General features: G+C 31.5%; 1 protein-coding gene, 1 non-coding gene and 1 pseudogene across 6 annotated transcripts; 2 read left to right on the top strand and 1 right to left on the bottom strand.

Annotated features, from left to right (window-relative positions):
- Nucleotides 1-979: 979 nt before the first annotated feature.
- Nucleotides 980-21778, bottom strand: LOC141449193 (E3 ubiquitin-protein ligase LRSAM1-like). 5 transcript variants are annotated; one of them, XM_074118355.1, is made up of 17 exons: nt 21189-21778; nt 21001-21095; nt 20797-20910; nt 20581-20709; nt 19898-20198; nt 18924-19030; nt 16793-16826; nt 15925-16022; nt 14372-14480; nt 13125-13286; nt 12449-12539; nt 11533-11649; nt 9304-9430; nt 5362-5556; nt 3585-3698; nt 3221-3415; nt 980-3018 (listed from the first exon to the last, which is right to left on the bottom strand). In XM_074118355.1, exons 2-17 carry the CDS (start codon nt 21082-21084, stop codon nt 2881-2883), a joined length of 2115 nt encoding a protein of 704 aa, XP_073974456.1. In that variant the 5' UTR covers nt 21085-21095; nt 21189-21778; the 3' UTR covers nt 980-2880. The 5 variants fall into 5 exon arrangements, with proteins under 5 accessions (XP_073974456.1, XP_073974455.1, XP_073974459.1 ...); XM_074118354.1 differs by lacking the exon at nt 21189-21778 and having other exon boundaries at nt 21001-21182; XM_074118358.1 differs by lacking the exon at nt 21189-21778 and having other exon boundaries at nt 19931-20198; nt 21001-21182.
- LOC141449198 (dihydropyrimidinase pseudogene) lies at nt 6899-13844 on the top strand (annotated as a pseudogene).
- On the top strand, nt 7220-7322 carry LOC141450597 (U6 spliceosomal RNA). The gene has a single exon (XR_012456189.1). It is a non-coding gene; the product is annotated as a U6 spliceosomal RNA (small nuclear RNA).
- Nucleotides 21779-23263: the final 1485 nt, after the last annotated feature.

Genomic DNA, 23263 nt, shown 5'->3' with positions numbered 1-23263 from the left:
ATATAAAATTAGAAAGATAAAACTATATACTCGTATTTCGATTTGGATCCACGAGGGGATACAATGATCGAAATCCGTGATTCATTCAACCATTTTGTTAGAGTTTGAAGAAAATTTGGAAAGTGAGAATTTGCTGAAAGGATTTTTTACTCTTCTGAATGGCTTCTACGATTTGCTCTAAAAATGTACCTAATGGTAATTACAGCAAAATAAGTTTTCAAAACCTTATTCAACAAAGCAGAAGTCAGAATAAAAAATATAGGTCCGTATTGAGAGGGACTCTGAGAGCACTTTTAACTAGGGAAGCTATTCTCGTTTCAATCTCGAACGTACTCCTGTCAAGTGATTGGTGGAGCTACGTGGTATAGGGTACTTCACCAATCGTTCTCTTCCATGAGCGCAATCCAACTAAGTTCATCCTCTTTTTAATAGTGCAAAAAAAAGTAACTAATAGGTTAAAATAAACTATTAACCGCCGAGTATGAACTGAACTAGTAAGAGTTGGATTTATCATTTCTCTCCCTAATTCTCTGAAGTAATGACCTCAAAATAGCTACTTCTTAGTGGTTTTTGAACTCCGAATCCCTAAAACAGGTGATTTACTCTATTTTTGTATTTTCTACACACCTTAAATAAAAACTGTTTTTGCTGCTTGTGAAAAGTATTAAGTAGAAAATTAAAAATACAAGTTAATAAGGCGTACAAAAGTTAAACATACACACTAGAATAAAATTGTGAAAACTTGAGGGTTAGTAAAAAATGTAAAAACTTTAAGTTTCAACATACTTCACCATCGGTAAAAGAACTAAAATATTTTTTTTTTTATTTTATTTTGGAACGTCACTTTCTTTTTCATAGTTAACATTTTCCAAATCTTTAGGATGATGAATGTATCAAATAAGTTTAGCACTGCTAAATAAAATATTTATTATTAATGAACTATAGGAGTTATTTTTAGGCGAGAAATGAAAAATCGTACTAGTAAAAAATTTCCCATTTATTTATATAAAAAAAAAATGTGAAAGATGGAAGAATTTGTAGTTCCAAGAATTTTTATTTTATTTTTTAAAATAACATGACAAATGTCTTTTATTATATTTTATATATATTATTTGTTTTTAATATAAAATAATGAATGAGCAAAAAGCCATATTTAATCATGTAGGGAGATCATGTATTATTGATATCACATACTTTAGTCTTAAAATAAATGTTTATCACACTTTAGAATGTGCTTTACATAGCGTTGGGCACGATAGATGAAATGAGGTATATAGGCTATTACTTTGTCTAGCAAGAAAGTGCAAGCAACACGCATAATGCTTAAACATGTTTTTTTTTTTTTTTTTTTTTTTATAAAGAAGATAATTATTTATTATTATACTTGTAATAAACAATATTGTATTCAATTATTGCCCTTCACAAAATTAAAATTATTATATAAAGGAGCAACTGAGTGGCAGTTGTGTTTTTTTAAATTTCAACTTCTACAATTAAAATTGTACCGAACAGGAGAGTAATGAGTAAAAACAATCACATGTGAATGTACTGAAAATAATACGATTTTTTTTTCCTCGAACCCATTAAAATTGTTAAAAATACATGAAATGCAAACAATTCACAAAAAATAAAACAATTTAAAATTTACACACACACACACACGCATAGAAAATCACATGACTCAAAAACTTATTATAATAGTAATATTATATGGTATACTCAAAAATGATATTTTTAAAAGACTAGATGGACACAAGAATAAACAGGTCTCGTAGACTCAATGCATCAATACCTCTTCTCGATAAGATAAAACAGTACTCATTTCTTTTAGTTCCTAGAACTTTATTGATGTAAAATGAAGACAAATTAACAACGATCGGCTCGAAATTGCAGTTCAAGATATATTGCAACTATTTTTAAATATATGGCTCTTAAGTTTTATAGTTATAGTAGATCATTTATTTAAATATTTCTTCATTATTATTCATTTATTTAGTTACTTCATTCAAACGCCAGACGAAACATAGTTTACCTCCTCTAAAAAATTAAAAGGGCCTCTCCACCACAGGCTTAACTTTATATTGGCCAGTGGAGGTGCATTTTGTGAGCACCACATATTTGTACGCGTTTTAAGTTAATATCACTCTCACATTGCCCATGAAGAGGTTTTAACGCCAATGGCAAGAGAACATCTTTCTTGGAGACTTTTATTTAAAAAATCATTTATTACATCTCTACTGTCTTTTTCGAAATTACGAGTCGATCGTCATTAGATTCAGTATTCCGTAATTATAAGTGCTTAACATTGTATAGTCAGATAAACATAATCCATAAAGTTGTATAAAATGATGTATTTTTACTGCTAGGAACAAAAAATTGATAGGATACTCAATTCCTATTAGATAAATTAAATCAATTTGATTAATCTTCCTTTGTATTTTAATTTAGCTTTTAATTTCAAAACTGTTTTGATGATTTGAACTGCGATACCTAATAAAATTTCTGTACACTCATTGACAAAAATAGATACAATACAAAATAAAAATTTGATTCAATGTGCACAACTGAAATCCATTGTTAAAAATATAACCATACATCATGTTCTAAAGGTCTTTTTTTCAGCACAATACAGTTTATTTTGTTCAAATAAACGAAAAGGATAAATTCTTCAAACAAATGAGTATTTTAATCAGCATGTTTTCAAAAGACCATTAGAATAATATTAACTTTTCTATGAAACTAAATTGACGGAAAAATTCTGGCATAAATTTGGAGATGACGTACGCAGAATAATAAAATGTTAATAAAAATATATCAATAAAAGAATTTCGCAAAATATGTTAATGTCCCAAAAAATTCTAAGGCTGAAAAGATGGTGCACTAAGATGTTGTAAATGATGACAGAAATACGGCAACTTTCTGTTGAATTTGTGCTCTGCACAGCGGGCAATCTTCTAATTGTACTGAACAATTTTTGCAACAGCATAAGTGACCACATGGAATATATACTATTTCACACTGTAAAAAGCAACAAAAATGTATATATGAGTTTTTTATAATAAATAAAAAATTGTATGACTAAAATGAAACACAATTTGTGCATTAATATTTTTTATATTTATTTATTTTGAATGTTACACCAGCGCGCTAGCTGTTTTTCTGATTTTATTTTAGAAATTTTAAAAGTGGATTAATGAAAAAAAATATAAATTAAGCTGACCTGGTATTGCATACAAACTACACATTCTAGTTCCTGCTCAGTAAGCTCAGGAGCAGTCGGCTGAACAGAAGTGGCAGGAACACTGGTGGCTACTGGAGATTCAGGAGGAGCAGATGGCGCTACCTTGAGCATGTCCAAATATGATTTCACTGCTTTGCAAATAAATACTCTCTCATCCTCACTTTCTAATCCAGCCTAAAATAACCATGTTAGTAATATTTATGCATCTATTTAGGTGACAATTGTTTAAAATAATTCTCTTTTTTTTTAGTTCCAATATATCAAAATTAACAATTAAAGAGTTAGTAAAGTTGGCAGAACTGGAAAACCTTAAAAGGAAAAATAAAAATCAAACTATTATTACCTCAAAAAGAGATTCTTCTGTAATCGTCATAAGATCTCTGTCTAGCAGAAGAGGTAAGTGATTGTGTACCCCCATGAGAACCATCTGTTCTATCAACTTTTGGTCAAGGAAAACCTAGAATTAATAAATTTAGTTGTATTTTAAAGTGAAAAAAGCAATTCTAATTAATATCAACAAATGACGCTAGAAAATCTTAAATAAATTTATTATAACTCGTTTTGGGTATTAATCGCTCTCTTTTTCTTTCTTTACAGGAGAATGCCAACATTCTCCCTAAATTAAACACATCACATCAGCACAAACATTTATATAAATTCGAGCCAAATAATTTTTGCAGTAATTTGCACAGACAAAGACCTAATTCAATGAATCAAAACAATGATAGGATACAGTTTTGCTATTACAGTAGTTGACTTTCATTTAATTTAGGGAGAATCCTACGGAATGACTCCTAATCAATGCATAGTAGTACTCATGACTTAATGACTTGAGGAGAGAAGCTGCCCATTGACAACACTCTCGCTGGATTTCTTACATTAATGGAGAATCATTGTGGAGACAAACTTTTGAACGAGAGGATTAAGCAGAAAGAAAGAGATTCGAAGTATTTTCTATACTTAGATTTGGATTCGTCAGTTACAAATGAGATTTTCAGGTCGTTATCGACGGTAGAGTTAGAGTCGTTAAATAAAGAATTAGTAATCTGACGGAGAATTTCTGATTGAAGGGACAGTATCTTTTGTGAATTTGAATGTTTGAACCCCCACAATTCAAGACCGTAAGGCCACATCGGTTTGAGTACGCTGTTGTATATCAATCGTGGTAGCTTCGATTGTCTGCCAATTAGTCGCAACAGTAATTTGTTCCGTCGGTTAGGTTCAAGTCTTTTTAGTCTAGTGTGCGGGTTCCACGTTAGTCGTTTGTCGATGTACTTCCCAAGGTAGCGAACTAAGTTAGCAGAAGAAAGAGGAATTGTGTTAAGACTTATAGAAGGACAAGAGTTACAACGCAGAGAAATAGTTATCTGGTTGGCATTTTGGAGCATTGAATTTGATACTCCACTTTTTGGTCCACGGTTCTAGTTTGTGTGAGTTTGCAGATGAGAGGCAGCTGTTGTGGTATCCGAGTTAAAAGAAAGGATAGTAGTATCGTCAGTGTAAGTGAAGAGCAGTGTGTTTGAATCCGTTGGTAGGTCAGATGTGTATACATTATAGAGAAGAGGTCCGATAAAACTACCTTAAGTTACACCAGTCCGTGCTTGTGAGGTTCTACTCAAATTAACAATGTTAAATTACATTAAGTTAAACTATTAACGTATCATGAAATTATTTTTATTCGCATTAAAATATTTAGAAATATCAATGAGGCAATAAAACCGAAAAAAAAAAACAAAAACGCATTGTTTCTCTCTGTTCTGTCTTAACATGATGCAACTTGTATAATTTCTGTGTGGAAGTTTTAATGAAACACCTAAGCCCCCTCACGCCCAAAAAAATTGCATAATTTAACAAAGTACTCGCAATTACCAAACCTTTGAATAGAAGTATATTTACAAAATATATTAATTATGGAAATTTCATTTGTGTTTAATGTGAACAGTTACGTTGCTTACAAAGGGAGGGATCAAGCTGAAATAGCTAGTTGGTGTTGAATGTTAGGAAAAGGGCAGAAAAACGTAAGCTTGTTTATAGATGATATATAGACGGTAAGCATGATTAACAAAAGAAAAGAAAAAATAAATAAATAAAATAAAAGTGCTAAAGGAAGTACTCTATACCTGACAATCCAACAATTTTTGATATTGCATTAACCAATAATCTCGTTTGTCTTGACCCTCAGTTGATTCGTAATTGCACCAAACTTCTTCCATTTTTCGAAGACGTAATAACAGCTGTTTTTTTCTATCTTCTTGTTCAGCTAACACAGTCATTAATAATTCTGACAACTGTCTTCGTCGCAAACCCAGATCGCACTATGAAAATACATATCATTATAGTTAATTTAACTATCTAAGAGTTAGATTGAATTCCTTTTTTATATTTCTTTATTAAGTTTTGTAATAGAAAGAAACTTGGAAAATGGTATTAGTTATTTACATTACAAAGAAAAAGAATTACAAAGGCAATTGAGAGCGTAATGCAAATAAAATGAATGTCCTAAGCATTGCTTACTTTTTTAATATTCGATTTTTACATTAATTTTTAAAATGTAGAAATTAGAAACCAATTAAAGATTTACATAACTGAGACCGACATAAAAAAGAAAGAAAGCCTTTTTTTTTGCATTAACTTCAGGAAAATAATAATAAAAAAAACCATACTTTTATTTCGCTCACCCTAGGAAAAAATCCTTCAATAAAGAAATTTAACCCTGTTAAGTCTATTACATCCTATGCTATTAAATAAAAGCAATCAATGACATAAGCCTCTTAAGGATATGACCAGAATTTGGCTTCTGAAACCAATGTATGGGCCCGTACATGATATGATTTCTTATTCATGTAGAAGCTTTAAAGAAAAAGGTTAACTTGTTCAGGTGGATCATTATTTTTAATTTTGTCAGCATTCGAGGGCAAGAAGTGAAAGCTGTAGGATTAGTGATCCTACAATCCTTTATAACTAAATAATTAAAATTAACTAAGATTGCTGATAGAGACAACGATGAGCGGCAGTAATGCTAGAGTGCTGGTCAACGGATCTTTAAGCGGCGTATTCCCGATCTCAGCTGGGGGAAGAACTATCCGCAAAATTATTTAATATCGCGTTGCATGATGCGGTAAATAAGCTCAATGTCATAGGAAGTGTGACTTACTCGATGAATCAGACATGTGCTTATGCTGACGATTTATGCATAATAGCAAGAAGCACTCAGTCATTGAAGGAGGTTTTTCATACCCTGAAATCTGAAGGCGATAAAATAGGTCTCGCGGTGAATGAGAAGAAAACTAAGTATATGAATTTAAGCCCAAATGACAACTGTGGAGTAGCCTATAAAAAACTGGAAGTAGAAGTGTTCACTTTCGAGAAGGTGAAATCATTCATATACTTGGGAGCTGAGCTTAACAGCGAGAACAGGATTGCACCCGAGGTGAATTGCAGGATCATGGACGGAAACCGTGCCTACTTCGCCAATATTAAGCTATTCCGTTCTTCTTTATTGTTCTTCTTTATCACGCAAAACAAAAATTAATTTATATAAAACACTGATAAGGCCAATTGTGACATATTCCGCGGATACTTGGACCCTTTGTATGGCGACTGTGAATCAGTTAAGGATATTTGAAAAGAAGATTTTAAGAAAGATATACGGTGCCAAATTGGTGATGGGAGAGTGGAAAATAAGAACAAACAATGAGCTTTATGCGATGTATCAGGAAAGTGCAATTCATAAAGGCGAGAAGAATTGAATGGTTGGGCCATGTGGTGCGAATGCCGGGCAATCGGATGCCAAAAAAAACTACTTTTCTCCAAAATGGAGGGTACAAGAGGTAGAGGGCGGCCAAGAAGGCGTTGGATGCAGGATGTGGAGACTGATTTGCGAAAGCTGGGTGTGAATGATTGGAAGAGGAAGGCGCTGGACAGAGAGAGGTGGTTTGAGGTTGTCAGGGAGGCCTATGCTCGATCAGAGCTGCAGAGCTATTTAGAAAAGTAAAGTAACTAAGATTGAGACATAGAGAGAAGATTAGTACGTTCCGTGCGCAAGGAAGTCATCCAAAATCGAGAAGCTTTCCGATTATTTACTTTATGTTTTTGTTAAGTTTAATTGTTACTTCTGTTAGTAGAAAATATAATCATTAATTCATTCTTTTCTTAAGTTTTATTTTCTAATTCATCTGGTTCTCCCGGCACTCTTATCGCATTAAGAGCCAAGTCCAAAATCCTTTATTAAAAGTAATTTAAATATCAAACTAATTACAAATAGTTGGCAAAAAAGCCTATTTTTTGCTTAGAAAATAATTAAATAATAATTTGATTGAAAAATTTAATGTCAACATATGTTACAAGACAACAAATGTTTCTAAAAAGTTTTTAACTGGATCAAAATTAGAGACTTTTTCAAGAACGTCTTATCTTTTAAGAATAATATGCTGTAGACTTAATTTATTACATGAATTCTTTTAGATTTAGGCGGATAATTAATATTTACTTAATATGCCCGATAATTGGTGGAATATCCCAGCAAACAAAAATGTATTATTAAAACGTGGCTATGTGGTGAATGCTGATTCGATTGAAAGGGGTGATGTTAAAATAGAAAATGGAACGATAATGGAAGTGGGAAAAATAATCCGGCCAACAGACGATTTCTTAACACTTGATGTAGCAGGTATGTTTATCATGCCGGGTGGAATAGATCCGAATACTCATCTGGATTATACATATAAGAATATAAAAACTGTAGATGATTTCTATTATGGCACAAGAGCAGCTGTGGCAGGAGGTACTACGATGATAATGGATTTTGTTATGCCTCAGATAGGGGAATCCATGGAAGATGCTTACAGGAAATGGAGGAGAAGAGCGGATACTGAGGTAGTGTGCGATTATGCTTTACATATGGGAATAACTTGGTGGGATGATGACGTCGAAAAAGAAATGAGCCAAGTAGCTATTAGCTGTGGTATAAACGGGTTCTTGATAAATATGGCTTTCAAAAGACAGTTCATGCTGAATGATGCAGAAATATATCAAGCTTGTATGCGATGTAAAGAAATAGGCGCTTTACCTATGTTCCATGCAGAAAATGGTACGATTATTGACGAGAATGTGCGGCAATTGCTTAATAAAGGTATAAGAGGAGTTGAGGGGCATTACTTGTCAAGGCCACAAGATGTGGAAGAAGAAGCAACTCTCAGGGCATGCACGATTGCTAAGCAAGTGCAAAGTCCATTATATTTCTGTAACGTGATGAGTAAGCCTGCTGCAGATATTATAATACGTAAAAGAAGGGAAGGGGTGACAGTGTTTGGTGAAACGATACCAGCAGCTCTGGGTGGAGTAGGGCAGAAAATAGAAGGTCATAACTTTCGTATTGCTGCAGCACATGTGACGTGTCCACCAATCAGTGATGATGAATCCACGCCTACCGAACTCATGCAGATGTTAGCAAACGAAGAACTAAATACTACAGGAAGTAATAATTGTACGTACGATAGTGATCAAAAGGCAAGAGGTAAACATAATTTTTCTAGGATACCTTATGGAGTAAATGGTGTAGAAGATAGAATGTCAGTGATTTGGGAAAAAGGTGTTAACTCCGGCATACTAACTCCTTCCCAATTTGTCGCCATTACCAGCACTAATGCAGCTAAATTATTCAATGTGTTCCCTAAGAAAGGTGCCATAAAACCAGGTTCGGATGCGGATATAGTCGTATGGAATCCAAAAAGAATGAAAGTAATATCGCACCACAATCATCGCCAAGCAGTTGATTATAATATATTTACCGGAATGTACATTCATGGTGGACCAGAGTATGTATTTGTTAAAGGAAATCTTTGTGTAGAAAATGACGTTCTGAGATTTAAAAAAGGGTATGGTAATTATATTCATACGCAGTGTTTTTCTCAAATGGCTTACCCAAGAAAATTAGAAGGAGATAAAACAAATGACTTTGATGATGACTTTTAAATTACAAGTACGTTTATTAGTAAATATTTAAAATGTGTTAACGTTTTTTTTTTCAAAGTAATTTAAGCTATATAATTTCAATACTTTACCTGAAGTTGTTCGATATTAAGCTTGTTTGTCTTCAGTTCCACCCTCGTTAGATGTTCCAATTGCCTTTCTATTATAGTGAGTTCTGCTCTAAGCCTGGCCGATTGCATATCATTCCGTTCCAGTAATCTACATGAAATATCATTATTTGCTAAAATGCCTCATTGCTGTATTTTAAAAAAATTAATAGTAAAAACTAAAAATACAAAAATAAAGAAGAGGTTATGAAATAACAGAAAAAATCAGCTTTTTCTTAAATATTTATCTTACATAATATGACCTATTTAAGTTATTATTATTCTCTTTGTTTTATTAATGGTCTTGTTATCATATGGCTTCATTATTCTCTTCAACCAAATACGTTTCTTGAGCTAATAACTTTCTTTTCCAATAATTTCCTTTTTCTTTCAACTCATTTAAAATAAATCGTTCAATTCTTTTTAATGAAAACTAAGTCAGTAAATGTAAATTTATTAAAAGAGTTCAGCATGTATAAAGTCATAAAGATTTATTTAAAGTTTTCTATTTTTTTCTCATATACGGAAACATTCTCACGTCATCCAAACACTTCAAAAACTATTTAATTGTTTATTCCAATTTTCAATGATAAATCTTCTTTAAATCTGATTCGAGACAGATTTATTGCTTACTTAAATGCCACTGTGGTTTAGGTTTGTTCTATAGACCACTATTAGAAAATGTAACATACAATCTCTTGAATCGACACTTTATTTAGAAATTTAATCAGTTTCTCAGTTAGATTTAAACACGATTTTCTTTAAATCTGAATATCTGTTAGTTTTTGTTTTCTGCGCATTTTAGTGTTGCAAACATTTCAAGATTATGTTTGCACCTTGTATGTAGCATACAACTAAGTCTATTAAATAAACATTTGCCAGGAAACTGGCTTAATTATTTGCTTTCACATTTGTTGCCCACTACATGTTTTAGTTTTTTTATAAAAAATGTAATTTTTAATCTATTTCAAGTCTAAATTATTAAATTATTTCACATTTTCCAAGAAGCTGCAAAACTTCTCATATCAGAGCAAAAGGCTAGCCTAACACCGATCCACTAGACTCTACATCCACCAGTTTATTTAATTCTTAAGTTTATTATTGCGCTTTAAAATAATTTTATAGGAGGAACCTTCTGGAAATGAAGGCTAGTGTCCCTTTGACGATTGATATGAACCTAGGGCACATAAAGCACTCACATAATACAGATGGTCAGAAAGCTTACGCCGCGAAGGTTTATTGTGGCACTAAATCGATGACCAAAGGTCATAAGTGAAAAAAGTTCGTGATCAAAATTTGATAGATCATAAGCTACAACTTACTTGCTTGGTATCAAGTGAAATCATTCATGATTAATACACCCGAACTATTAAAACGAGGCGTGCGGTTAAACATATGGAGAAATCAGATTGTTTAGAGCAGTCCTTTGATAACTGTGTAAGAACTCACACAAAATTAGAATACATTTGGAATACATTCGACTGAACCGTTGATAATTTCTGATGTTAGACATGACTTAAGAAACTGAAGTACGACAGCGAGTAACACTCTTTTTTTTAGAGTAATTTCCTGAAGCATTTAGCATTCCAACCGTAATATCATATCCTTCAATAATATAAGGTGGCCCAGGTAATCGAAAATTTTCGATCGGGGATGGCCACCCCCCCCAACACCGGCTTTCCTTAAGATACGCTATGGCGAGCATTATGCAGTGGAATGAACAGATAGATCTCACGACCTGATGTGACCATTAACAATTAATTCATTGATAAATGATTTGGAACCACCATATAAAAAGGTAAATAATACCCAATTCACAATTAAATGTATTCGTTCTATCTTAATTAGGCGTTAGGCAATTAAAAAGTTCCCTTTGGTTAGCTATAAAGCAAGAAATGAAATAAGTAGGTATTTTATGAACATTACTACTTACATAGGATGATAATACATTAAGAGAAGTTTTTATATAATTAATTTTAAGAAGAATAGTGTAGAAATTTAAATGGGATAGCTTAGTGATAGTGCTGTGAACTAAACTAGAGACATTGGTGTTTTTGTCTTCCCTTGAAATTTTCCGGTGAACAGTGTTATCTATAACAAGGGAAACTCCGGGAAACTGTCAGTGCAATGAAAACGAAATCAGTGCCTTCAAATGTTTAAATTTAAAACATTTAAAACATACGAAGAAAGCGTGTAGTACTTTCAATAACCAACCTTGCAAAGGCAGCCTGTTGAGCCTTCTCATCTTCCAGAATTGTCGTCACAGTAATGTCATGATCATTTGTGCGTGAAGCAAGAAGACTTGCGATTTCCTGCTCCCATTCAGCTTGCCTAAATGAAACCAAGTTAAAATTCACGCATAATTCATGGTATTAGAAAAAATTTTACTTCAAAAATCTGTAAAACTGATTCTCACTTTCTCTTACTGCTATATTAATAAATTTACTAATTTATAAATTTATTAAATTTAAACATAGAAGACTTTACTAAATAAATTAGGTGGTAGGGATTTTAGTTACAAGTTTCTAGCAAAAATTTTTAATTGGTCCCACTTTGTCAGACTGGGACAAGTAAACCCTTTGCCTTCTTCTCCTCTCTTGAATCAATCCATATGAGTTGACTTCAACTCTTCCTTCTTTCCCTGATTAGGCGTGCTATTGAGAGTTTAGATAGATAATGACTGGACAATTTCGGATGGTCAATCAGTCCTCAGTGATGAGACGTTTGGAGAAACGTTACTATTTAATATTACCTAAATTACAATTTAAAGACATAGCGCTTGTTTCACTAAGTCTAGATGTAATATATTTGGAAGGGGAATGTTTAGAAGATTTGGAACTCTTGAATATATAGCATATACTTTCAGGTGGACCGGGAAGTTTCTCAAACACTTAAACTCTATTTGCAAGGTTGAGGTAGCAGGGATGAGAGCCACATCATGCTCAGGTCCCAAGCCATTAGGCACCCTTGAAAATAATATAATTATGCATAATTTAATACAGTGTACTGAACAAAACCTTAGTTAGTCAATGACCTTAACAGTTGACGTTCCTCAAAATAATAATAATGACCTCTTCTTTTCATCTCTTACCCTGTAAGACTTCAAAATAAATTAAATAAATAATCTCACCTTGTTAAAGAATCTTTGGCCAACTGATCCCTTGCTTCAGCGTACTCTTTCAACTTATAACTTTCCTCTTTCAGCACTGATTCCATTTTACCTTTAGGCCAGAAATTGTAAATAATTATCAGACTTACTTACTTAAAACAGAGTAATCGGAATAATAAATTACACAAAGTAATTAAGAAAAACATAGAATTGAAAGGACAAATGATACGTATATAACCATAATTTTATTTTATAACTGAGATTTTATTATTATTCATGCTTTAATAAAATTAAGTCCTGATCTTGATTTCAGAGAAAAAAAAAATACTAAAATTGGAAATTTGCCATATTTTTTGTCTGATTTCGATAATAAGAACAGGAAGACAAGTGACATTGGTTGAGCAGATATATGTCCTGAGCACGTTTCTTGCCAGAGGGTATCCAAGAGGAATAGTCGGCCGGCTATATACGTATATATTTTATCCTCGACAAATCCCTTTATTGTCCAAAAGATTTAGAGAGAAATTTATAAAAATAAAGATATTGCGGAACTGAACAAATCTTAGAGACATCAATAATCCAATTATTCTCAATTTATGGGACCAATTATCGTAAAAGCTAAGCTAGAGTATTTTTGAACTTTTTTTAAACACGTTCATTGCATACTTCTTTTTAGATTAAAAAAGGGTTTTCTTACTTAAAATATCGTCCCTTCTGAGCGCCGAAGTTAGTTTATTGGTAAATATGGCTTCTTCAGACACTTTATCTAATTCTTGCAACTGCACTATTCTCCATGGTTGTCTTTCTGCTCTGGCAACTTCAACTAATCGATTAACTATTTCTCCAGCTTCATCTTCAGCTAATGACAAAAAATATAAATAGTAAAATTTAACTGTCTCCGCCATGTTGTCATTATAATTAAAAAGAGGGAAGGTAAATTGTGAAGTTTATTTCAAATATTTTATTTCTCTTCCTTTATTTAGCTCCTCATTGCTTGGGTTATGCATAATATTGGAAATTGAGTTTCTCTTACTAGTTCCAGAACTACAGTTGCACCAGGTTGACATGGTCATTCATTTTTTCAACTAATCATATTCATAAGCAGAAACAGAACTACTCGATAGAAGACCTACTAGGCATTGTCTAAGATGTGAAATTATTATTTTTTTTTGAAAAGTTATATTGAATTTTTTTGTAGTGTATTTTTTTGATTATTTTTTATTTTATATTTTGTTTGTTTATTTATTTATTTTTTAAATTTCTTTTCTGTAGTACTGCATTATTATTATTTAATTTATGTTTAATTAGTTTTAAAGCGTAATTATTCAGTTATTTAAACGACATTATACTGTTTAAAAGTACATTTATTTTCATATATTTTGTATAAAATATTAAATATATATCTTCATTCATTCAATCATTCATTTACAAAGCTAATATTCCAACAATCAGGTCAATAATATTCCATAAAGACAATTTCACATCTCCCAACATTAGCTCAGTGGTTCGACGTGAGGAACACAAAACTTAAAATGTATGGCAGTGAAAGTTTGATTCAGAATTTGGATATTATTTTTACACGAATATTATGTATTTGGAATATTCGTATTAAAGTATGCTAGTTATTCGCTTCCACCCGTGACACTGATCGGTAAATAAACGTAAAGACCGTTAAAAATATGCATTAATACAAAAAAAATTGGCGAGGTCCAAGACAATTTTCAAATAATCGTAAGACAAGGGAATACTGAAGTTTTTGTAAGCATGTTCTATATCCAGTAGGATAACCGACTTTTTTTAAATAATAAATTCTTAAAATCTAAAGCTGATAGCGGCAATCAAACCGTGAGTGTCATAATTTTGGTACTTTGGTCCACTTCCCTAACTGCTTAGCTATTCGTGGTACATTAAAAGAAAGGCTATTAAAGAATGATTGAATTTAACCTCGTTTTAATTGATCCAAAAATTTATTCCGTTCTGCTTCTTTTTTGCTTTGAAATTTTAAAACTTCTTCCGCTATTTTCATCTGTTGAACTTTTAGATCTTCCATTAGCTAAAAAAAGTAAAAAAAAAAAAAATCTATTATTGCAAAAAATATTCAGCAAATAATATAAACTGAGATAATATAAAAATTCTATTTAGAACTAATACATCTGTTCCTAAATCAGAAATAACGTAGGCGTGCTTTATGCCCTGTGGATTAGGTAACAACATTCATTATTTAAATTGCTCATGTTTACATTAAAAATCGAAACCTGAAATACGTGCTGTAATATACAAGCACTGTGCGTACAAGTACGGTTCACTAATCAGTCAGCTATTCGTTGTATTTTACGATGCAGACTATCAAAGAGTGAGTCGATTTAAAAGGTTTATAGGATATCAAAAACAGATATATTTGTTCAGTTAAACTTACAGGATTTAAGCCCAGAATCAAATCTACGTCTTATCTTAATATACTGAAAAAGGAACTGTTATAATTTTCAAGAGAATTTTAAAACTTTGGGGAGACCAAATAAAATACAAATTATCGTTGAAAAATACTTTTAGGGTACGAGGAACCCACTTAAAAATCAGTCGGATAGGCCAGTTGTTTACTTCAGAGCGAATGGGCAAACGGCCTATTGTATGTACCAATTCCCATATCTATTTTCTAATGTATTTCAAATAAAAGATCAGTTATTCCTGTCTTTTTAATTAAAGAGTTGATACAGCAGCCTGAAGAGAGCTGGTAAAGCTTAAAGGAACTGATATCCTTTACGCCAATCCATTGTCAGCTTAGGAATTGCAAGTGCTTTCTTAGTTTGCGGTGGTATGTTTAATTGAGGCCTTCCGATATCTCATTGCCTCAAGGGCTATTACAGCAATTCTCAAGAAAACTTAGACGAGTAACTACTACTGAATTTCTTTTACCTGAATTAGCCAAGGATTCATTTGCCATTTCATCAACTTATTTGCACCCTTTCACTAGTGGCTGAACTTGTAACAGTTTGCTGCGAAAGGATACAGGTTCAAGAAGGTTTCTAATAGGCCTGGCATTCTGCCTCATTTTCACTGACAACAACTTCAATGCTGACTTCAATCCATATATTTTGCCACCAAATACGGAAAATCTTATTTGACTATCTATTCTAATCAGGAATTCATGCAGTTGAACACATATCTTGAATTAAAACTAATCACCCTGGACATAATGTTAAACTTTAATAAATACATATTTTTTTTAAGTTAAATGAATGATCTTATGTTGAATCTTAGATAATTTGGGCTAAGAGTGTGGCCTCACCCTCAATTCTTACCATAACTATTTCTAATTTAACATTTTGTAAAAGAAAAAAAAATGCAAATCTTTGAAGTAAAAAATAATTTGAATTGTATAAATCTTACAATTGATTCAAGATGTTATTGATTGTAACAAATTGGATTAAAATTAAATTAAAACTCTTTCAACTCTTTACATTCGCATACCAAAAAATTGCCATGTTAAAAGAAACTACCTTATCTTTGCCCTCCTTCAAAATGTTCTGCAGTTTAAATTCTTGCTCTTTCTGCTCAGCAATGTTTTTTTCTAGTGCCATACATTCTTGATGTTTCCCTTCCTAAACAGGGTGTGGCGATTAGTAAATAAATAAAAATACTTGACTATTCATAATTCGGTTTTATCTTTATACGCTCTCTGAATAAGGAATTGAAGGAAATATAATAATCGAGAACCTGGAGTTAATAACCTCGCAGTTGATGCGCCGAAAAAAATAAAAATAAAAAATAATCGAGAACCGTAAAAATACGGTACATCACATTAAAAAAAAAAAAAAAAATTATACATTGTATAGAATTGACTAATGGCATTGATTCTTTTAAGATCTAAAATTTAATCATGAATAGTATAAAAATAAAAAAAATCGGTAGCGTTTTAGACTGAGTTTGCCCAATTCTGTCGTATCAATAAAGTTTAAATGTTGTTCTGTTTTATAAAAACTTTAAAGTGGGCATAAATTTTTCAAACCATATTCTGAAAGATAAAAATAACTTTTTTTGGGATTTCTTGGTTGAAAAAAAAAAAAGTTTCCAGAACGTCAAACTTTTTCTTATATGTTGCACGATATTTCGTTATTTTGATATTTCTGTCAACCGTTGTCTAATGAACTAGAATTACGATCAACCTAAATTTAAATAAATATGAGTTTCAAACACATTTGAAAAAAAAAAATTGCTTAATTAAAAAATTGCAATTTATGGCCAAGAAGTTGCAGTTTAATTAAAGTAATAATTTTTGTGATTAATGTTAAAAGCAACGTGCCAAAAAAAAAATAAAATAAATAAAATAAATAAATAAATAATAAAAACTAATACTCAAACAAAAACGTGCCTTTTTTCTCTCCAACTGTTGAATCTTTTCCTAGAAGTTACACATAACATAAAGAATATCAGTAAATATAAAAAAAATAATATGGAAAGCAAAACAAACAAATTAACAACAAAGAGGTGAAATTAAATTGAAGCAATAATAAAAAAAGAACGTTGAATTTCACTTTAATAAGCCCATTTCACATAATCCAGCAATCTTACAAAAAAATAAATAAATTATAATACTTACCAGAAATAAACATCTTAATGTACTCAATTAAATATAAGTTACAAACTCTCGATAAAACAAAAATCTGGTGCGAACACACATGAATTTCTTTACTGAAACTAACTCAATGAAATTTTTTTGAATCTTAGAATTTATACGAACAATGTTTCCACTTCTTACACCATTATTCCTAAATGGCGTTTCAGGTGTTCTTCCCTTAGCACTTTTTTCGTGGGAAAATGTTTCAAATATATATGGATCTTACATCTAATTAGCAAGGAACAATGAACGTTTAAATAAAATCTTTTCCTTTTCTTGTTTTTCTCCTTAAATATAACTAGTTTTGGATAATGCTGGATAAAGCAAACATCTCTTAAAGCAGCAAAGAGTTTATAATGGAGACGAAACTAAAAGAAAAGAAGAAATGGGTTGATGAACAGTTTCCTAACACGAAAATGCCTGAAACAAGGATGTAGCTAGACGTCACTGACACTATATTTAATGCAGATAGTACACATATGCTTAATATACATGTTATAAATGCATATGGTGATTGTTTAAGCAAAAAAAAAATCTCCAAAGAAACTTTAATGTGAATTTTCGATGTATGCCGATCATGTTCAGTGACCGTAACATGGTTCTGAAAAATATGTGCATGTTATCAGCTACTCGAAGATTTGCACTGACTTGGAACTAATTAGTATAATGATCTGGACTGCTGAATAAAATGTTCTATGATACGTTTAGATTCATTCAACTCTTTTAAGCAGTTCTTTGAAATAGCACAGGGATTAAATAGGTATCTGGATTTATTCCATAGTTTTTGGCAAAGGCATCAGCGCTGTAGAGTGTAGAAAGTAACCTTAATCCATATGATACCGATTCTAAATTTTAAATCTCAGAAAAAGGAGTATTTTTGGGATTTCTAGAATTATGTAAGGCGGATTCTTAGCAGGATGACACAGCTGGTCACCACCAATCTCTTGACAGCAAATATAAAAAAAGGATATAAAAGAAATATTGCATATTATAGTAAAATTGCAGTACCAATGTCAGCAATAAGGTTACTGTCAGCCACATTCAATTTCCTAATGCATTACTAGAATATACTGGACAGTTCCTTACCACTTACGTTACGCCTGTGCAACAATCACTTCAGTAAAATTCCGTTAGTTTTCAGTTTATCAATTACAATTATTGTAACAATGATTATAGATTTGTAAAAAAGTCGAGTATTTTATTTTAGAATTTTTTGTTTCGTTAGACCGTTCACGCATAAAACTTTAAAAGAGTTTTATGAAGCCATGTATATGAATAGGAGAATTCTTGCAATGGCAAGATGCTAGATGAGGATTTCAGAATTAGTATATAACAGTATTTAGGAAAATTGTGATTGATAAACGTACAGCTTGAGGATATCACTCACGATTTTAGTAGAGTTTTTGAGTGGAAAAATACTGAGGAAATCGCAAAGGCAAAGTGCCAAGATTCATACTGCAGTAAATGAGAAACTTAAGAAGAGTTTAAACACAATTTAAACAATCTCAGCAACTTCAATATTACGAAGAAGTTAAATGAAATCTGCAGTATACGGATACAGAAGAATAATTTTAAGCCGAATCGTTAACACTAGTTAAACATTTAAATGGTTAAATTTTTAGTTTGTACATAAAAAGCAGGTTATTTCTACTATTTAGGTAGTATAAAAACATGTTTGTTCAAAAAAGATTACTTAAAATTACTAAAGTGTTTGAATTTCATTAATATTTGACCGTAACTGTATTATTTAATGCAAGTAACTGCTTTCACTTTAACCACAAATATTTCAAAAATACTGCAATGATCTTCTAAGTGACGATTTTTTATACTAACAACATTAAAACAGTTGTATAAGCGTTAAATATAGTTATGCTGACTCACCTGCAACTGTTTGTCTCTAAGTGTCAGATAATCCATGTTTTGCTTATTACTTGCGATTTCTTTAGTTGTTGTTTGTTCGGCAATTCCCTTGTAATCCACACCCATTTCTATGTGAAAAAATGTAAACATTAAAATTAAAACAGAAATGAGTAATGTACAACTTGCTGAGCTATTTTGATTCAATAAAAGTTTTTTTTTAACTAAAAATTAAAGTTTCAAGTACAATCTATTTTAATTTTAATTTTGACAATTAATTTTCTAAAGAAAAACCAAATATGATTGGGTCGCTCAATAGATCGCATCAAGGACAAAACCGCTGACAACAATCTGAGTAAGAAAATCTTTGGAGCTGATTTATAAAAATCTTAAATTTTCAATAGTGGGAATCCAATGTGGTTACTAGAATATATTTCATCAGTCCTAGATTATTGTGTATACCGAATACATGTTCAAATTAATGAAATTGAATGATGGCTGATGATTTTCGAGCCAATGAAATAACAACCGTACAGAAAATCAAGCAATTTCTTCTTTTCATTCATCTAGGACTTGCTACAGGTGTTTCTTTGGTTGTAAGTCTGCTTACCTTCCAGAAATTGTAAGCTACAAATCATTAATTTTTACGGTAGAACTTGTTGATTCTGAAATACTGTATAGGGGGAAGGACAAATTTTGATAATTACGAAGTCTGAAAATAATCATTATCAAAGACCTTATACTTAATGGATTTTTATAAAGGAAAGTAACTCATTAGAAGTAACGTTCTTAACAAAGTGAGCCATCTGATCTTATATCTTCAGGAACTACTCCTTTCATTAAAGAAAAATACTTTAAAATAATGATTAACACATGCCAAAACAAATAAATAATCGTCAGATAAATAAATGTTATGAAATATGCAGATAATTTTTTTTTTTTACTTCTAATCCAAACTACTTTGTTATTGCACATACTAGATAAAATATAATACTAACGGGCTGCTAAATATGATAGGACTGCTGAAGTACCTTCCATCACTACATCGTTCGGAGGGTGTGTATATCTTGCTATGTCTAAAACTAGCAGATTGAGACGGGGGCAAAGGCACAGACTATCTGGTAAATGACAAAGAGCCAAGTTGCCTTGCAAATGTAGCTCCTCGAGTTCATTCAAATGGTGTATCCCAACAGGCAAACGTTTCAGGCGGTTGAAAGGAACACTTAATACTCGTAAATGTTTCAATTCACAGATACCTTCTGGTAAATATTTTATAAGGTTGTTGTTCAGATATAATTCCTGCAAATATTAACAATATTTACTATACATAGAATTCGATGAGCAGAAAGAAAAAATTCTTCCCTTTGAGCAATCTAATAATATTACATTATAAATTAACGCTCCCAAAGTTTTAGAGAAATAAAGATTAAAAGAAGCTATCACTTAGACTAAAGTTTGCAGGACCTTGAACATTTTGTCTTCATTTCCTTATCAATCTTAATTCTAACAATTAAAACTTTTTGCCTCCTAAAGTATGGGTTGTCCAAACCGTAAAAGTATGATACGGACCTACACATATGACAACTTAATCCAAATTTTATTTTAGAATCATACAGACTGTGTCTTGTTAAATTATGTTACAGAAGTAATGCAAGAAACAAAATAAAAAACACATATTTACCTTAAGATTCACAAGACTATTGATGCTTTCCGGAAGGGAAGTGAACTTGTTTGAACTTAAATCTAACACATGGAGCAGAGTGAGATCACTAATTACTCCTCCGCCAGAGAGTGATGAAATATTATTGTGCTAAAAAATAAGTAAGAAGCAAATTAGCTATTTCCTCAATATTAGGCTTAATCTATCAAAATTAACCTTTACTAGAGGACGGCATACATGTAACATAAGTGTTTCTTTCCTTAAAACTTTACATAATGAGTATACACCTTTCGGAACATTTTTCAAACCACAATTGGATAAATCAAACGAGGGATCTGGATCTTCTTTGGCCTATGGAAAAATTAAGAAAAGAAATAAAATTAGACCAATTTATTATTAATATGATAAAAACAAAGAACTAATAAATCACAAAGAACTCACCAAATATAATTTCCTCTCCAATCTCGCCTTATAGTCAACCGCTTTAGCACTTCCTTTCTTGAAGAATGACATTTTTCTGAACATAAATTAACATGCTGGAGGAGATTAAAATTAAATAATTAATACTCAGGATCCTGATTAAATAATAACCTGCCGTCAACAAATCAAAACATAAACTAATATATAACCTCCTTAATTTGAGAAGAGTGGCTAGGGTAGCGTACCCGGTAACCTCCCAAAACGGAGAACGACGAAAGAAGTTCGTAACGTCAGACAAGACAGTCAGAGTCATAGAAATGTGGGTAATCTTAAACATTTAGTTCTGAAGTTTTTTTTAATAACAAACTATTTAAATTCAAAATTGGACTCAAGTCTTAAATAAAAATTGACGCTATTCTCCCTGCGTACATAATTAACCTTTCTAAAAATGATTATTAGTGTGATTGAAATGATTCAAACTTAAGGGGCCGTACTTAAATTACGTAACGAACGCAAGGGGGGAGGGGGGTAAGGCTCGATTGTTACCATTCGTTATGGTTCGGGGGAGGGGTTTTTTTAATGCTTGTACGTAATTTTTCCAATTGAATCTATAATTTTTTGGTCATTAATGGAAAAATACTAACGATATTTTTCGCGCCAAATTCTACTATAGCCAACCTTCATACTAAGTGATAATGTAATTAAATAAGTAATAAATAAAAAATATATGTTTGATTTTAATTAAATACTATGCAATGACGATATTCCATAACAAAAAATTACGTACATTTGGCTAGGGGGGAAGGGAGGTTGACATTTTGTTACGATCTGTTACATCGGGGGGGGAGGGATTAAAAAGCTCTTTAAATTGCGTTACGTAATTTAAGTACGGCCCCTAATCAGAAATAAAATTCAGGCCACATTTCATAAATTTGCTGCTGTTTTGTAGGTATTATCTTATAAATGTTGTATTTGCTCCTTTAAGCTTAGTCCTGACTTATTATAGGCTAGATAATTTAATAAGTATTAAAATGCATTGGGTTTCGTATATAATTAGGGTAAAATTTTATTTGATCAAATATTAGTCTCTATAAACTTCTAAAGTGCATACTCGTGTTATCTAGCGGCATACGTGAGAACTACAATTTTTTATTAGTTTATAAAAACGCCACTAGATAGCATATCATACTCTGTTTTACTTATAATTCATTTCACTCCTAATGACTGACTTATCTTTTAGTTTAAAAAAACTTAATTTAAATAAAAATTCTTAAATAGTAAAATAGAAGTTGTGTTCTAATAATGTACTGAGTTTTAAAATTTTCTCATTATATATTGTCTTCATTCCTGGCACCTTTCAGCTATTCTCTGACTTGCAATTACATGAGGGCCATTTAACATCCAGCAGTGTGTTCAAACATAAGTTGAGGTGATACGCTTTCACTTCTACATTGTTCAAACATTTACTCACGCTATCTTGGAGTTAACAAGGGGGGGTGGAGTAAAATATTAAAATTTTCAGATTAATTTAATCTTTCGCTTTAAATTTGAATGTAAATTTTAATTTTGTTGAAAGAAGGTTTAACATTGATTGAAACATTCAAAGCTTATCTTTTTGTAGCCTTTTTTAGTCAAGTAAAACTATTTTTTCAATTAAGTTAATTTTTTTCTCAATCTAATTTCATGAAAGGTTTAAGAAAGTTGTGCCAAAAGAGTAAGGGTGAAAAACCACCTGTCTTACTTCATTAGCGATCTTTGAACTGAGCCGTATTTAGTGAGATTGTGTAGAGTGCGACATCAATTATCTCACAAGTGATAAATAGAGTATTCCAAGATCTGATAACCACACATCAGTTCTGAATATGATAGTGAAATTAATCGTTACATAGTATTCCCTGTAAACCAGGAATTTTATTCTAACAATAGTTGCAGCTGAAGTAATTTTGTTTTTCTCTAGTTAGCAACTGCAGAAAACTACCCAATAAAGAGATTAATATCAGAATTTTCTCTTCCAAGGAGCTTCTTACAGCTCACTGTGCGGTAACAGAATGTATTGGGCAACCAACCCATAGATTTATTTTAGAGATAGATGGTCCCTATTCAAAAATTTTGTTTTTTCTTCAAAATAGGGGATGCAAGACCCTCTCCCCAATTAAGAAGGAAAATGGAAGATGGCTATTTTGTGTATAAAAGAAACCCGTTTGTGGAAGTGGAATACTAATAAGTAATTTAGGATTCAGTTTCAAAAAGCCAGATCTGAAAAGTTGAAAATAAGAAAATTACA

The sequence above is a fragment of the Rhodnius prolixus genome, unplaced genomic scaffold (genome assembly GCF_049639745.1).
Source record: "Rhodnius prolixus isolate KJV_2025 unplaced genomic scaffold, Rpr scaffold_2, whole genome shotgun sequence".
Taxonomy (NCBI): domain Eukaryota; kingdom Metazoa; phylum Arthropoda; class Insecta; order Hemiptera; family Reduviidae; genus Rhodnius; species Rhodnius prolixus.
Note: the sequence above shows the minus strand (reverse complement) of the source record. Positions and strands in the feature narration are given on the sequence as shown.

Coding starts and splice junctions, on each gene's coding strand:
- LOC141449193 (XM_074118355.1), bottom strand. CDS start 21,084: ATGTTCAGAAAAATGTCATTCTTCAAGAAAGGAAGTGCTAAAGCGGTT. Junction 16,827..18,923: donor TTAGAGACAAACAGTTGCAG/GTGAGTCAGCAT, acceptor TGTAACTTCTAG/GAAAAGATTCAACAGTTGGA. Junction 9,431..11,532: donor CAACAGGCTGCCTTTGCAAG/GTTGGTTATTGA, acceptor TATTTCATGTAG/ATTACTGGAACGGAATGATA.